General features: G+C 46.2%; 2 protein-coding genes across 4 annotated transcripts in view; both read left to right on the top strand.

Moving 5' to 3' along the window:
* Nucleotides 1-3,776: 3,776 nt before the first annotated feature.
* On the top strand, nt 3,777-7,229 carry LOC310812287 (cytochrome c oxidase subunit 6B1-like). 3 transcript variants are annotated; one of them, XM_083680767.1, is made up of 4 exons: nt 3,777-3,821; nt 6,164-6,285; nt 6,480-6,580; nt 7,040-7,229. In XM_083680767.1, exons 2-4 carry the CDS (start codon nt 6,180-6,182, stop codon nt 7,091-7,093), a joined length of 261 nt encoding a protein of 86 aa, XP_083536893.1. In that variant the 5' UTR covers nt 3,777-3,821; nt 6,164-6,179; the 3' UTR covers nt 7,094-7,229. The 3 variants fall into 3 exon arrangements, with proteins under 3 accessions (XP_083536893.1, XP_083536891.1, XP_083536892.1); XM_083680765.1 differs by lacking the exon at nt 3,777-3,821 and adding an exon at nt 4,694-4,799; XM_083680766.1 differs by lacking the exon at nt 3,777-3,821 and adding an exon at nt 4,885-4,966.
* Nucleotides 7,230-14,700: 7,471 nt separating this feature from the next.
* LOC310812108 (solute carrier family 2, facilitated glucose transporter member 3-like) overlaps nt 14,701-14,711 on the top strand; it is a gene marked incomplete at both ends in the record, with an annotated part of 8,280 nt that continues 8,269 nt past the window's right edge. The window contains one exon of the mRNA XM_083680527.1: nt 14,701-14,710. Within this exon, the coding sequence (XP_083536653.1) occupies nt 14,701-14,710 (10 nt within the window). The remainder of the gene's footprint in view (nt 14,711) is intronic.

The following is a 14,711-nucleotide window of genomic DNA, read 5'->3' as shown; positions in this document are numbered from 1 at the left end:
ACACACACACACACACACACACATACACACGCACGCACACACACTCACACACACACACACACACCATCACACACACACACACACAGACGCACACACACACACACACCATCACACACAGGACAGACACACGTGTGCATGTGTGCACGCACGCACACACGCACACACACACACCATTTCACACACACGCACACACACAATGACACACACACACACACACACACCATGACACACACACACACACACACATCATCACACACACACACGCTCTCAAATACATTCACAAATGCACACACACACGCTCTCAAATACATTCATAAATTCATACACACATGCACTCAAAACAACATGGACAGAGAAACACATGCAGGCATGCATTGGTTTAAAACACAGATTCTGTACTGGAGATGTAATACTTACATGAAGAATATTGTACAGTTTTTGTCAGAGGTTGGATTCCATGCTTTTTTAATGCATGTTACATTCTATAAACTCTATAAACAAGAATACACATCGAATATGTTTATGTATATACACATATGAATATGTATATAGAATTACAAGGTTGTAAATTATGTTGTTTATTGTAAATATAGTCAACTGTAACAGAAATCACCTCCTCTATACTCTCCTTACTCCTCTTGTGTAAAGCAAATCAATTTGGGGCATGATGTTTTGTATTTGTGTACTTTGCCCCCGGTTCCGCGGTATGAAGACTACGTCCTTTCACCGATCGTCAGAGGGAGCTCTGTTGTTGCCATGGTGATAGGTTAGGAATCTCAGCTGGACACGCCCCCTGGCTACCGCCGCTCCGTCCCCCCGTCCCCCCGTCCGCCCGTCACCCCCGTCCCCCCGTCCGCCCGTCACCCCCGTCCCCCCGTCCGCCCGTCCGCCCGTCACCCCCGTCCCCCCGTCCGCCCGTCACCCCCGTCCCCCCGTCACCCCCGTCCCCCCGTCCCCCCGTCACCCCCGTCCCCCCGTCCGCCCGTCACCCCCGTCCCCCCGTCCGCCCGTCACCCCCGTCCCCCCGTCCCCCCGTCCGCCCGTCACCCCCGTCCCCCCGTCTCCCCGTCACCCCCGTCCGCCCGTCACCCCCGTCACCCCCGTCCCCCCGTCCCCCCGTCCGCCCGTCACCACCGTCCCCCCGTCCCCCCCGTCCCCCCCGTCCCCCCGTCACCCCCGTCCCCCCATCCCCCCGTCACCCCCATCTCCCCGTCCCGTCCACCCGTCCCCCTAGTCCCCCCCGTCCACCCGTCCCCCCGTCCACCCGTCCCCCCGTCCACCCGTCCCCCCCCGTCCCGTCTGGAGATACTAGTTAGGGTCTGGACTGTTTTATAACTTCAATCGTAATGCCAAGGTGAGCACTTGAAACCCATGCTCCATTTTTATTCTTTCTTTACTGATAGTGGGCCAAATATATGTGACTTTTAACAAACATGTTTGTAAGTGTTTCTCTTTCGTTACCGTCAGGACTCCTTAGACACACATTCTGGTACAAGTGGAGCTTGTAGAAGTAGATGAAACACAGTGACGGCGTGACGGTTTTGTAAAAGCGCAAATCTATGCACGGCTACTAGAACTTTGCTTAATCTCGCCTTTGGTGTCCATTTTAATCTGTACTGTACATAAAGACACACTCAATAGACACACTCAATAGTTCTTCTCTTTTTTTGTTGATGACTGTAAATATTGAACTACCTTTTATTAATCAATTACCAGGTGTTTGGTTGCTGTCCCATGTCGTATGTCCTGTGTGTGTAAGCCAAACGTGTGAGCCGATTGTAAAACTTGAGCGAGGATCTGCACAACTGTTTCATATTTGTATTCATTTGATTTTGAATAAAAAATAATTGCATATTTCATGAACTGAGATTTGTGTTTTTAATATTCGTTTTAACATAAAAAGGTCTGTTAGCAAAATGTCTGTGTTATAATTGGGCCCAAATTCTGCTTTCATTTGATTATTAATTTGATTGTTATTTACTTTCTCTCCTTGTCATGTGTAGTATGTTATTCTGAACTATGATCTGAGCATATCCACACAAAACAAGGTGTTACCTATGAAATGGCATCCTGCTTCTGCATCTGATCATCATATTTCTAATGTTATAAGCAGTTTAGTTTGGGTCTGGTTTTTAGGCGGAAATTACTCAAATAGGGCTTTCAGTTTAAGTTTAAGTTTAAATTAAGAGTCCCTCCTTTAAATTAAGAGTCCCTCCTCTACCTTTAAGTGTCCCTCATTAGTTTACCACCCCCCCTCCGCCCATGACTCCCCCTCTATTAAGAGTGGTATTAGACATTGCTTTTGTTTATTATGTGATTATTATTTTGTGGTGCAAGTGTAAAATCCCCTATAGGGAGGACACTCACTTCTATAGGTGAAACTATCATCATACAGGCTGTGTAGTTAACCTGTGGCCTGTGAGGTTAACCTATGACCTATTTATCTGGTAGGAGGGTTATTTTACTGTGGGTGTATAACAGACTCTGGGTATTGTGAAACCTCTGTTGTTGTAGATGTACTCTGGGCAGGCTCGACCCCGCGGTGGTTTCCCCTCCAGGCCTGTGTTGTTTTTGGCTGCGTCTGGCAGCCCTCTCCACCCCGGAGTGGCCAGGGTATTTGCCTGTGTAGCCAGGCGAGCTGATAAGCGCGTGGTGCTGTTGGAGTCATTCAAATCCTGAGGCTGGCAGTCAGTCAGTTACCTGCTCTCAAAACAAACCTCTCACACACCAGCTACAAATGGGATCGCTCAACAGCATAAATTAAGCCGTGTTTTTTTTGGGGGGGACGGGGACGAAACTGTTATGATTATGGATTAAGATGTGAGTGAGTGAGGTGAATGTTATGATTATGGTTTAAGATGTGAGTGAGTGAGTGAGTGAATGAGTGAATGAGTGAGAGAGTGAGTGAGTGAGTGAATGAGTGAATGAGTGAGAGAGTGAGTGAGTGAGTGAATGAGTGAATGAGTGAGTGAGTGAGTGAGAGAGTGAGTGAGTGAGTGAGTGAGAGAGTGAGTGAGTGAGTGAATGAGTGAATGAGTGAGTGAGTGAGTGAGAGAGTGAGTGAGTGAGTGAATGAGTGAATGAGTGAGAGAGTGAGTGAGTGAATGAGTGAGTGAGTGAGTGAGGTGAATGTTTGACAGCTCTTGAGGACAAAGGTTAAAGCATAGATAAGCTGTTATGCTGTCGAAGTCAAAGGTTAAAAGAATCCCAGCTGCTATGTCAGCATCTGTAGTGCTTCTGGACAAGGGTCTTAGGGTTGTACAGCGTTTCACATGGACAATCTCCATCAGCTACTGTACATGCCAAGACATCACCCAGACACATGAAGAACCACAGATATTCAATTATTTACATTTTCTCTACACCGATGTTACCAGCAGCTTATTAAACCCTTAGATACGTGTTTGCATTCAGAGGCAATGAACAAAACACGAGGCTGAATAAATAACCTTGGGTGGATTAACCGTCCCTGCAGATGACCATCCTGCAGCCTGCCTCACTGCCTCTGCTATCACATGTGTTTTGCATGTAGCTGCAGACGAGACACCGTCTCTGTTCTCATTTGTGAGGTGGAACTCAGACAGGAGAGGCTGGTGGAGGTAGACATCGGAGGACGGGGTCGTTGTAATGCAGGGAACGGAATGAGGAATGGTGTCAGACACTTTGTTTCCGATGTCTACCTCCACCAGCCTCCCCTGCACTCAGAAGTACTGGATCTGTTCCGTGCGTTCAGAGTTCTCTCACCACACATGGAGGATGAGCGTCTTACAGCCAGGCGACAGTAGGATCTCTGGACCCGGGTCTGCCCAAAACACCGCAGGGTAACAAAATGACTCAGTAAATTTGACCTACAGAAAATAGCTCAGGTTCCAGCCTGGGTAATTGTGTTTGACATGGTGTGTCCGTAAGAAATTATAGTTTTCTTTTTGTGTCTGTTGACAGTATGAGACACTCTACCCCATGGGCATTTTTCATTGTGCAACGGTCCAAAACACATTTTCTTGTACAGTTTTCTTTTTTAAATGTCATAATGCCAAAGCTGAGGCTCTGTAGCTGTTGCCATGTTGTATTGATGTCTGTAGCTGTTGCCATGTTGTATTGATGTTGTTATGTGACAGCTGTTGTTCAGTCACAGTCGGTAGGAATTTACAGTTTCTTCAGTGTCGTAACGTGACGGTTATTTTTCAACGTTGACTTAAGGTTGTCATGTGATGCTCATCAGCTAACATTGGTACATGATTGCGCGTAGGTTGCTACAGTTTTCTAAATGTCAGCTTATGACAGTCATCATCCAACATTGTGACAAGGTTGTCCTTTGGTTGAAAATGAATGTTTTCTTTCCATTCATCATCATGACAGATATACAACGATACAACCAGAAAACAATGTTAATACTTAGAATTACAAACCCATAAAAACACAAATAATACATAGAGAGGATTACAGAATTTGTGGTTCCTTTATTCATATGCACTACTTCTAAATGTTTTAAACGGAACACAGATACCATAGATCTCCCTTACAGCATGTACACCTGTATTCTGAAATCTGTGCATTCAGGGCATTCCGGGGGTAATGGTCACTTAGAAGGCTGTTTTATTGACGCTGGGGTTCAAAGATGAGCATCATTTTGGTCTCTGGTTATTTTAAATACAGCGGTTGCGTTGACGTCCTGTCTCCAGCAGGCGGCGGTACCGTCCCGGCGGAGGCGTCGAGTCCTCCACCGTCCCACTGTGCTTTGCGCTGTGACGGTCAGAGAACACCTTCAGCGGTCGGCACATCATATTTGTCTAGCGGAGGTAAACTGAATTATTCTTATTATTATTTGAGTTATTCTGCGTTTGGAACCGCTGGTGTTTCGTGCGGCTGAACTGAAGGGAGATTTAAAGGTGTAGTTTTGTTTTCCAACGCCAGGAGGAACTCGGCCAGTCAGCAGTAGTCAGCTGTCACATACGAGCTAAGCTGTGTGCGCTATGTATATATGCTCTCTCTCTGTGTGTGCTCTATGTATATATGCTCTCTCTCTGTGTGTGCTCTATGTATATATGCTCTCTCTCTGTGTGTGCTCTATGTATATATGCTCTCTCTCTGTGTGTGTGTGCTCTATGTATATATGCTCTCTCTCTCTGTGTGTGTGCTCTATGTATATATGCTCTCTCTGTGTGTGCTCTATGTATATATGCTCTGTGTGTGTGTGAAATGTAATGTGTGTGTGTGTGTGTGTGTGTGTGTGTGTGTGTGAGAGAAATGTAATGTATATATGCTCTGTGTGTGTGTGTGTGTGTGTGTGTGTGTGTGTGAAATGTAATGTATATATGCTCTGTGTGTGTGTGTGTGTGAAATGTAATGTATATATGCTCTGTGTGTGTGTGTGTGTGAAATGTAATGTATATATGCTCTGTGTGTGTGTGTGTAATGTATATATGCTCTCTGTGTGTGTGTGTGTGTGTATGTGTGTATATATACGTCAACGACTTCGACAGGATCGTATTAACGAGTCCCAATGAACGCATCTGGTTGACAGCCGTTACCCCCGCCGCACTTAGCCCCGCAGCTCCGTGGTGTCGCTGTTTAAGGTCACTTCCGGTTTGGCGAAAACTTCAAAATAAAAGCGCTCCTTCGCAATAGAGAATATCTAAAAACTCCCAGCTGGTTATGGGAGAGTTATTTTAGGGTGGAAAACGTTCACCAGTCCCTAGTAACCAAAGCTAGTGAGTTTAAGCAACAATATATTGCTGCTTAATTGCTGCTGGGTCTAAATCCCGCCTATATGGGTCATTATGCAGTATGAGGCTGTTGTTTGGACTGTACAAAACACAACTATTGAGTGTGTCTCAATGAAAGTGGGATGGAAAGCAGCAGAAGATAAAAAAAAAAAAAAAAAAAAATATATATATATATATATATATATATATACTGATACGCCACTGATTATGAATATATAATTGTCAGATATGTCACGCTGGGTTTAAGAGTGAAAACAGAACATCCAATATAAACTAACTTACCGATAGTAACAGGAGGGGGGTTCCAGAAGCCGTGATCAATATCCAGATAACAGCCAGATAGCATCCTCCTCTTTACCATGTATCGAAATAAAAATGATAAAAAAAACCTCCTCCTGACTCTGAGTGATGGAGCGTGATGTGTTTGTACCCGGCAGATTGACAGCTGAGGAGATGGCTGACGTTATCCACGAGAAGATCAAGAACTACCGGACGGCCCCTTTCGATGCCCGGTTCCCCAACACCAACCAGACTCGCAACTGCTTCCAGAACTACATGGGTAACAACCCCACCTCCATTTACCTTTACCTGTAACAGACACCAGTCATATCACCTGTAACAAACACCAGTCATATCACCTGTAACAAACACCAGTCATATCACCTGTAACAGACACCAATGTACAGATCTTACAGGTGGAACAAGGCCCTGTCAGACAACAACAGCTCTGCCATGTCTCCTCCTGTCCACCAGACTTCCACAGGTGTAACAAGGCCCTGTCAGAGAAAGGCCAGGACGTGTCTCTCTGTGACTGGTACCAGAGAGTCTACAAGAGCCTGTGTCCCATGAGCTGGGTAGGTCACCCTTAACCCCTAACCCCTAACCCTAACCTAACCCTTAACCCTAACCCCTAACCCTTAACCCTAAACCCTAACCCCTAAACCATGAGCTGGGTAGGTCACCCTTAACCCCTAACCCTTAACCCTAACCTAACCCTTAACTCTAACCCCTAACCCTAACCTAACCCCTAAACCATGAGCTGGGTAGGTCACCCCTAACCCTAACCCCCTAACCCCTAAACCATGAGCTGGGTAGGTCTCCCTTAACCCCTAACCCTAACCCCTGATCCTTAACCCCTAACCCTAACCCCTGATCCTTAACCCCTAACCTAAGACAGGAAAAGGGAGATTCAGTGATAGAATCATTTGGTTTAACTTTCTCTCTCTCTCTCTCTCTCTCTGTCTCTCTCTCTCTGTCTCTCTCTCTCTGTATCTCTCTGTGTCTCTCTCTCTATCTCTCTCTCTCTCTCTCAGGTGCAAAAATGGGATGAGCAGATCGAAGCTGGAAGTTTTGCTGGAAGAATCTAAATGGACACATTTCATGAACTCTTCCATTGGCCCGCCTCCATTTCCCTGACCTCCGACCTCCGAACTGCCTTATGACCACCAAACATGTTTATGCCAAGCATTTTGATGTTTCTGTAAAAATGATAAATTAAATAAATTATCCATATTTAATGTACAGAAATGCCTTTTGGTCATGTTCTTCTTGTGTCTCCTGTGTGTTTATTATGAGACAACTAACTCTTATTGTGAGACCAGGGCAGGACAGGAGAGAGCAGGGCAGAAGGGAACAGGACAGGACAGAAGAGGGCAGGGCAGGGCAGGGCAGGGCAGAAGGGAACAGGACAGAAGAGGGCAGGGCAGGAGGGGGCAGGGCAGGGCAGGACAGGGCAGAAGGGAACAGGACAGGCCCGTGTGTCTGGTAAAGGCGCTGTCATAATCAAAACATCTTATTCTCATCTTTTTCCTTGATGCAATGATCAATCCCAACAGTGGCCTTCTTTCCAGTATCGTTATTTGATTTCTAGTCTACGTGTTCCTACCCTCACATCACATACTTGGCCACCAGGTGTCGCTGCTAACTCCATTTTATGGATTACTCTCTTTGGGCTCACACTCCTGTTATGACTCATGTACTGATTGTAACACATATGACCCACTACAAATATGTATTCTATACCAAAAAGAGTTTATTGCGATGAGAGGAGAGGAGAGGAGAGAAGAGAAGAGGAGAGGAGAGGAGAGAAGAGGAGAGGAGAGGAGAGGAGAGGAGAGGAGAGGAGAGGAGAGGAGAGGAGGATGAGAGGAGAGAAGGATGAGAGGAGAGGAGAGGAGAGGAGAGGAGAGGAGAGGAGAGGAGAGGAGAGAAGGGTGAGAGGAGAGGAGAGGAGAGGAGAGGAGAGAAGGATGAGAGGAGAGGTTTGTTTATCGGTGGCGTCATACGTCGCATCAGCACCACCCATCATCAGCTGATCCTCTCAAGGTCGCCCGCGCGGAGCATCATGGGAGGCCAGTGGATGCGCTGCGTGTAACCGGGGACCGCCGCTGCATCCCCGGGAAACGGGACCGTTAAAACCGTGGAGACACACGCCTCCTGCCCGTGGGTGACGCAAACGAACCCACTCACGGATTACTGAACGAGGACTTCACGCATCTGGTTGTTGATAGGTTGGTTGACGTAAACCCGGGGGCATTTCGTCAAAGCAAACGTGCGTGTGGTCACGTCTCTCACCCTCAACGTATAGGAGGAGAATTACAACGAGGAGCGGTGATACCGCATCCATTCTGGAGGACGAGCCCTGGTTCTTCTGGTCACGACTGGTGAATATCTCCAATTACTTGACTTATGCAGCACATTCCCAATAACCTGTTATTACAAAAAATATTGATTAGTCTAGGCCTCAATAAATAGTGCATTTATGGTAGTTTTACGGACATTGTTGCCTACATACACCAACACTTTCTCTGTTTTGTATAGTGACTAGTCGACTAACTGGTTAATTGGCATATATTCTAATTGATCGGTTTCATTACAGCCTCTGTAACAACGTAGGGTTAAATATTCACATTGCATCCAACAAACTAACTGTATCTCAAGGTAAAGACCTTGAACTAGATAGGCCTAGGATACTTGTAAGGATGTATGGTCAAGAGTTCCAGCAGTGTGAGTGATATCCAGAACCATGGACAGCGATTAATCACTTCCTCGTTGTTGCAGCGTTGAAGACAAGGCGGGACCCGCCGGCGTTCTCCTCTGGAACATCTCTGCTCGTCTTCTTGTTTCTGGATCCTCCATCGAGAGCAGCTGTTTCTTAGTGGACATCAGACCTATTTCCTGAACATGGCGGGAGAGGTAAGTTCTGCTACTTATTCTAAATCATGTGATCACATTAAACAGAGTAGCCGAAAATGTACAGCTTGCTTGGAATACTTTTACCAACAAATGTCGACTTTTACCAACATTTGTCAATTATGAATATTACTCAGTCATAAAATGGATAGAGTTTTGAATTTAAATGTTCATTGTGTCTAAAACATTGCATATATATTTGGGGAAAGGAATTATAAACATGATAGTGATTAACCATTTGCCACTTTTTGAAGATGTAATTCTGGCAGGTATATGCTTCCATACTCAAACCGTCAGTCAACCTTTGTATGATTGTACCACACTGAATGATTACTGATCCAGATCCATGCAGAGATCAGAGTCATGTACCCGTATACCAGGGGAGGCTGGTGGAGGTAGAAATCACACCTGTTTGATACTATTCCTCATTCCGTTCTATGCGGGATCGATGTACTAGATGTCCTGCTTGAAACTGATGTAAACAAAAGTCCTGATCTGGACGACCTGCTTTGGCTGCTCTGATTGGAGACATTGACACATTTAATCTGACTGTTATCTCAGGTGCTGTCTCTGAGGTTTGGAAGGCGGGTCACGTGCTCCCTCTCCATAAAGGTGGTAACCCCTCCAACCTAGATACATAACACACAGCATCCAAGTTACCTTGTTTTCTATTCCATAGTATTAGCCCCTGGTGAGATCCCAGCAAATAACCATTTCTCATTCTGTTCTCAATGTGCTCCCACCTGGCTTTGGACCTGGTCACAGCAGCTCTCAGCGGCTACGCTTGTCTTAGATGATGTGTTAAATTGCCTAGATCAGAAAAAAAATATTATTTATAGATCTCTCCCAGGCATTCGTTAAAGTCCCTTAACGAGTTAAAGTAGATCTCTTCATTATCCCTTTTTGTGTATAAAGCCGTCCTGCATAAACGCCCGGCTTAGCTAACCTCATTATTAAAATTCAAGAACATAAATTACCTAACTCGTTCTCAGAGTTGGTTAACTCTTGAGGTTCCTCGGGTCTCCAGCGAACTGGGTAAATCTGCCCTTAGTTGTGGTGCTCCTCACTGCTGGAACTACAGAACTACATTACAGTTGGTTGTTCTGGTGCCGCTCGGGCAGTTTAGGGTGTTGACTGAGGATTTCTTTGGCGAAGGATGTGATTGTTTCTCTTGATATATTGTGGTTTTATATGATGTCTTGATTTCTGTATTTAACTGTGTTGAAAAGAGGCCTTGGCCTCAGTGTGTTTTCCCCTGTATGAATAAAGGTTAAATAAAAAAAAAAGACAATGAGCCCTTTCCTCAGATGTTCCCCCCCACCAGCCTCCCCTGCCTTGGTCTGCTCCGTCTCCTGGTGTAACACATCGCTGTGGTGGGCGTGGTGTGATGTGTATGTGTAGCTGAGTGAGTCACCCTCTCTGTTCTGTGCTGCTTCCATTACTGATCCAGCGGTACAATGTAACTGCTAGATTTATTGCATTGGTCTAGAAATACCATGCTGCAGGGGAGGCTAGGGGAGGCTGGGGGAGGTAGAAATCGGAGGACGTGCTCATTGTAATGCATGGAATGGAAAGAGGAACGGTATGCGTGTTTGATACCATTCCTCATTCTGTTTCATGCATTACAATGAGCGCGTCCTCCGATTTCTACCTCCCCCAGCCTCCCCTGGCGTGCAGTGACTTAGTGTGCCATTCTGACTCTTCATCTCGACGATCGACTGTCAGTAGAGCCCAGGGGCTTCTGGGTACCCCTACCTCTGTTGTTTGTTGTAGTGTCGAATGAACGGTCAAAGCTGATCAATACGGTTTGACCACTTCCTGCATTAGACATGAATGGATTTGATTGGCTCTTCAAAGCCGAGTGAGATCAGATTGAGCCTCCCCGTGATAGGCTCAGGAAGAACTAGGCCAGAATCTCAGTTGCTAGCGTAATAACCTGAGATTGAAGTCAAACGCCCCACTGCAACACGTGTCCCCCTTGAGAGGGAGGGGGGAGGGGGGGTGGAACAGAGAGGGAGGGGGAGGGGAGAGGGAGGGGGGAGGGGGGGTGGAACAGAGAGGGAGGGGGAGGGGAGAGGGAGGAGGGGGGGGAACAGAGAGGGAGGGGGAGGGGAGAGGGAGGAGGGGGGGTGGAACAGAGAGGGAGGGGGAGGGGAGAGGGAGGAGGGGGGGGGGACAGAGAGGGAGGGGGAGGGGAGAGGGAGGAGGGGGGAACAGAGAGGGAGGGGAGAGGAAGGGGGGAGGGGGGGTGGAACAGAGAGGGAGGGGGAGGGGAGAGGGAGGAGGGGGGGGGGACAGAGAGGGAGGGGGAGGGGGGAGGGGAGGGGGGAACAGAGAGGGAGAAAAAGAGAGATAAAAAGAGAAATACAGCGTACAGGTCATAGGTCATACATGCTCTGTTAGTCCCACTGCTGTGACTCTGAGAAGCAGTACTAGCCGGCTTACTGAGGGTTGTTCTTAACAAACCACCCTTTAACCAGCCCAGAGTGGCAGTGGTGTGTTGTGTCATCCTGGGATGAAAGAACATGGATATACTTATACTTACAACATGAAATGTTGTGTTTTGACTGGATGTAAGAACATAACTCCATTACTGTGCAATTAGGATCCCTTTTACCCAGTTCTGGTTTTAAAACTTAATCAGCTCCTCCCCTATTCCCTGTGTTTACTTTTGGACGCAGGCGTGACTGGTTTGAATGCGTCTGGTGGCTGCTGCTAATTTCATTGTGACTTGAGAGGGAGAGGGGGAGGGAGAGGAAGAGAGGGAGAGGAAGAGGGGGAAGAGGAGGAGGGGGGTGGGGAGGTCAACTCCAGGACAGAGGGGCAGGGTAAAGAGTGTATTGCTCTGGTGTGTTTACAGTGGAAATACCACAGACGGTTCTTAGAGGAATGTGACCTACTGTACTTCAGGTCCAGCTTCTTAAAGGCCATTTCTATATATTTACCTCAAATTGATTTGTCTGACATTTGTAAAAACAGTTCCACTACTAAATGTTACTAACTGCAGTCACAAAACACAACAAATACATTTCCAATAATTAAATTCAGCAACGCAAACAATATTGTGTCTCCTGCCAAGCCAATTGTCCCATTACTTTTGGGTACCCTAAAACAGGGGGACTATGCATAAAAAGTGTTGTCATTTCTGAATGTTGAAACCAATATATACACAAATACCATCAAATAAAAGCTGAGAATCTCTACTTTAACCTCACAGTAAATGTTTGATTTCAAATCCAAACGTCTGCAGTGTAGAGCCAAAAGAAGATCAAAATGCTTCACTGTCCCATTACTTACGCAGGGCCCTGTATGCACTGTTAGTCCCACTGCTGTGACTCTGAGAAGCAGTACTAGCCGGCTTACTGAGTGTCGTTCTTAACAAACTACCCTTTAACCAGCCCAGAGTGGCAGTGGTGTGTTGTGTCATCCTGGGATGAAAGAACATGGATATACTTATACTTACAACATGAAATGTTGTGTTTTGACTGGAGGGGGTCTTTAAGCTCCACTGCTCCACGTAAGAACACAACTCCATTACTGTGCAATTAGGATCCCTTTTACCCAGTTCTGGTTTTAAAACTTAATCAGCTCCTCCCCTATTCCCTGTGTTTACTTTTGGATGCAGACGGGAGTGGATTGAATGCGTCTGGTGGCTGCTGCTAATTTCATTGTGACTTGAGAGGGAGAGGGGGAGGGAGAGGAAGAGAGGGAGAGGAAGGAGGGGGGAGGGGGTATCTACGATGAACTAGGGTAATAACACTGTTACTACAATGCTCTAGGGTAATAACAGCTTTATTACTGGTAATAACAGTGTTACTACTGTACATCACTTATAGGAATAACTTCAGCGTTCCCCAGTTCTGATTTTCAACCCCTACCCTGTGTCCACTGTTCTATGAAATGATGACCCCCTGAAGAGTGATCACTAGTTTAGTTTAGTTTATCAGGATCCCCGTTAGCTGCTGTCCTGCAGGGGGCGCCGGGGAGGTGTGGCGTGCTGTGGCCGTGTGGGAAGGGAGGAGGAAGAGGAAGAGAGGGGCGAGAAGGGTCCGTTTTGTGATGGCGAATGTCTACGTTTTAGTTTAGATTAGTTTTAGTTTCTCAGGATCCCCATTCGCTGTGACTTATCCAGCATCTTCTCTTCTCTTCCAACACATGACCCACAACATACAACACATGACCCACAACATACAACACATGACCCACAACATACAACACATGACCCACAACATACAACACATGACCCACAACATACAGCACATGACCCACAACATACAACACATGACCCACAACATACAGCACATGACCCACAACATACAGCACATGACCCACAACATACAACACATGACCCACAACATACAGCACATGACCCACAACATACAGCACATGACCCACAACATACAACACATGACCCACAACATACAACACATGACCCACAACATACAACACATGACCCACAACATACAACACATGACCCACAACATACAGCACATGACCCACAACATACAACACATGACCCACAACATACAACACATGACCCACAACATACAACACATGACCCACAACATACAGCACATGACCCACAACATACAACACATGACCCACAACATACAGCACATGACCCACAACATACAACACATGACCCACAACATACAACACATGACCCACAACATACAGCACATGACCCACAACATACAGCACATGACCCACAACATACAACACATGACCCACAACATACAGCACATGACCCACAACATACAACACATGACCCACAACATACAACACATGACCCACAACATACAGCACATGACCCACAACATACAACACATGACCCACAACATACAGCACATGACCCACAACATACAGCACATGACCCACAACATACAACACATGACCCACAACATACAGCACATGACCCACAACATACAACACATGACACAGGAAAGAACAGTCATAAACACACTAGAGACAATGATAACACAGATTAACACAAAGACAATACCACATGAAATTCAAATAAAGTACATCAAACATCGTCTGAACCCGTAGTTGGTGTCAAGTATCACTGTCCAGTGGCTGCTGTCTGATCCAGTGGTGTGAACTCATCTCGTTGCTGCTGTTCATTTGGACTGAGTCATTGTGACTCAATAGATTCTCCTGAGTCATTGTGACTCAATAGAGTCTCCTGAGTCATTGTGACCCGGTGGGGGCAGTTACCCAGTTCTGATGTTAAAACTTAATCAACTCCTCCCCTATTTCCTGTGTTCATTTTTGGACACAGACATCAGTGGATTGATTGCATCTGGTAGCTGCTGCTAATTTCTACTGAGTCATTGTGACTTAAGAGGAAGAGGGGGAGGAAGAGGAAGAGGGGGAGAGGAGGGGGGGGGAGGGGGTATCTACGATGCACTAGGGTAATAACACTGTTACTACAATGCTCTAGGGTAATAACAGCTTTATTACTGGTAATAACAGTGTTACTACTGTACATCACTTATAGGAATAACTTCAGCGTTCCCCAGTTCTGATTTTCGACCCCTACCCTGGGGGGGAGGTCAACTCCAGGACAGAGGGGCAGGGTAAAGAGTGTATTGCTCTGGTGTGTTTACAGTGGAAATACCACAGACGGTTCTTAGAGGAATGTGACCTACTGTACTTCAGGTCCAGCTTCTTAAAGGCCATTTCTATATATTTACCTCAAATTGATTTGTCTGACATTTGTAAAAAACAGTTGTGAAATGTTGTGTTTTGTGTTTTGACTGGAGGGGGTATTTAAGGCTCAATGCACGAGGG

This window comes from Argentina silus (assembly GCF_951799395.1).
Source record: "Argentina silus genome assembly, chromosome: 11".
Classification (NCBI taxonomy): domain Eukaryota; kingdom Metazoa; phylum Chordata; class Actinopteri; order Argentiniformes; family Argentinidae; genus Argentina; species Argentina silus.
Note: the sequence above shows the minus strand (reverse complement) of the source record. Positions and strands in the feature narration are given on the sequence as shown.

Excerpts from the sequence above, each read along its gene's own strand:
- LOC310812287 (XM_083680767.1), top strand. The coding sequence starts at position 6,180 with ATGGCTGACGTTATCCACGAGAAGATCAAGAACTACCGGACGGCCCCT. Across the intron at positions 6,286-6,479 it reads CTGCTTCCAGAACTACATGG|ACTTCCACAGGTGTAACAAG; the intron begins GTAACAACCCCA and ends CCTGTCCACCAG. Across the intron at positions 6,581-7,039 it reads GCCTGTGTCCCATGAGCTGG|GTGCAAAAATGGGATGAGCA; the intron begins GTAGGTCACCCT and ends TCTCTCTCTCAG.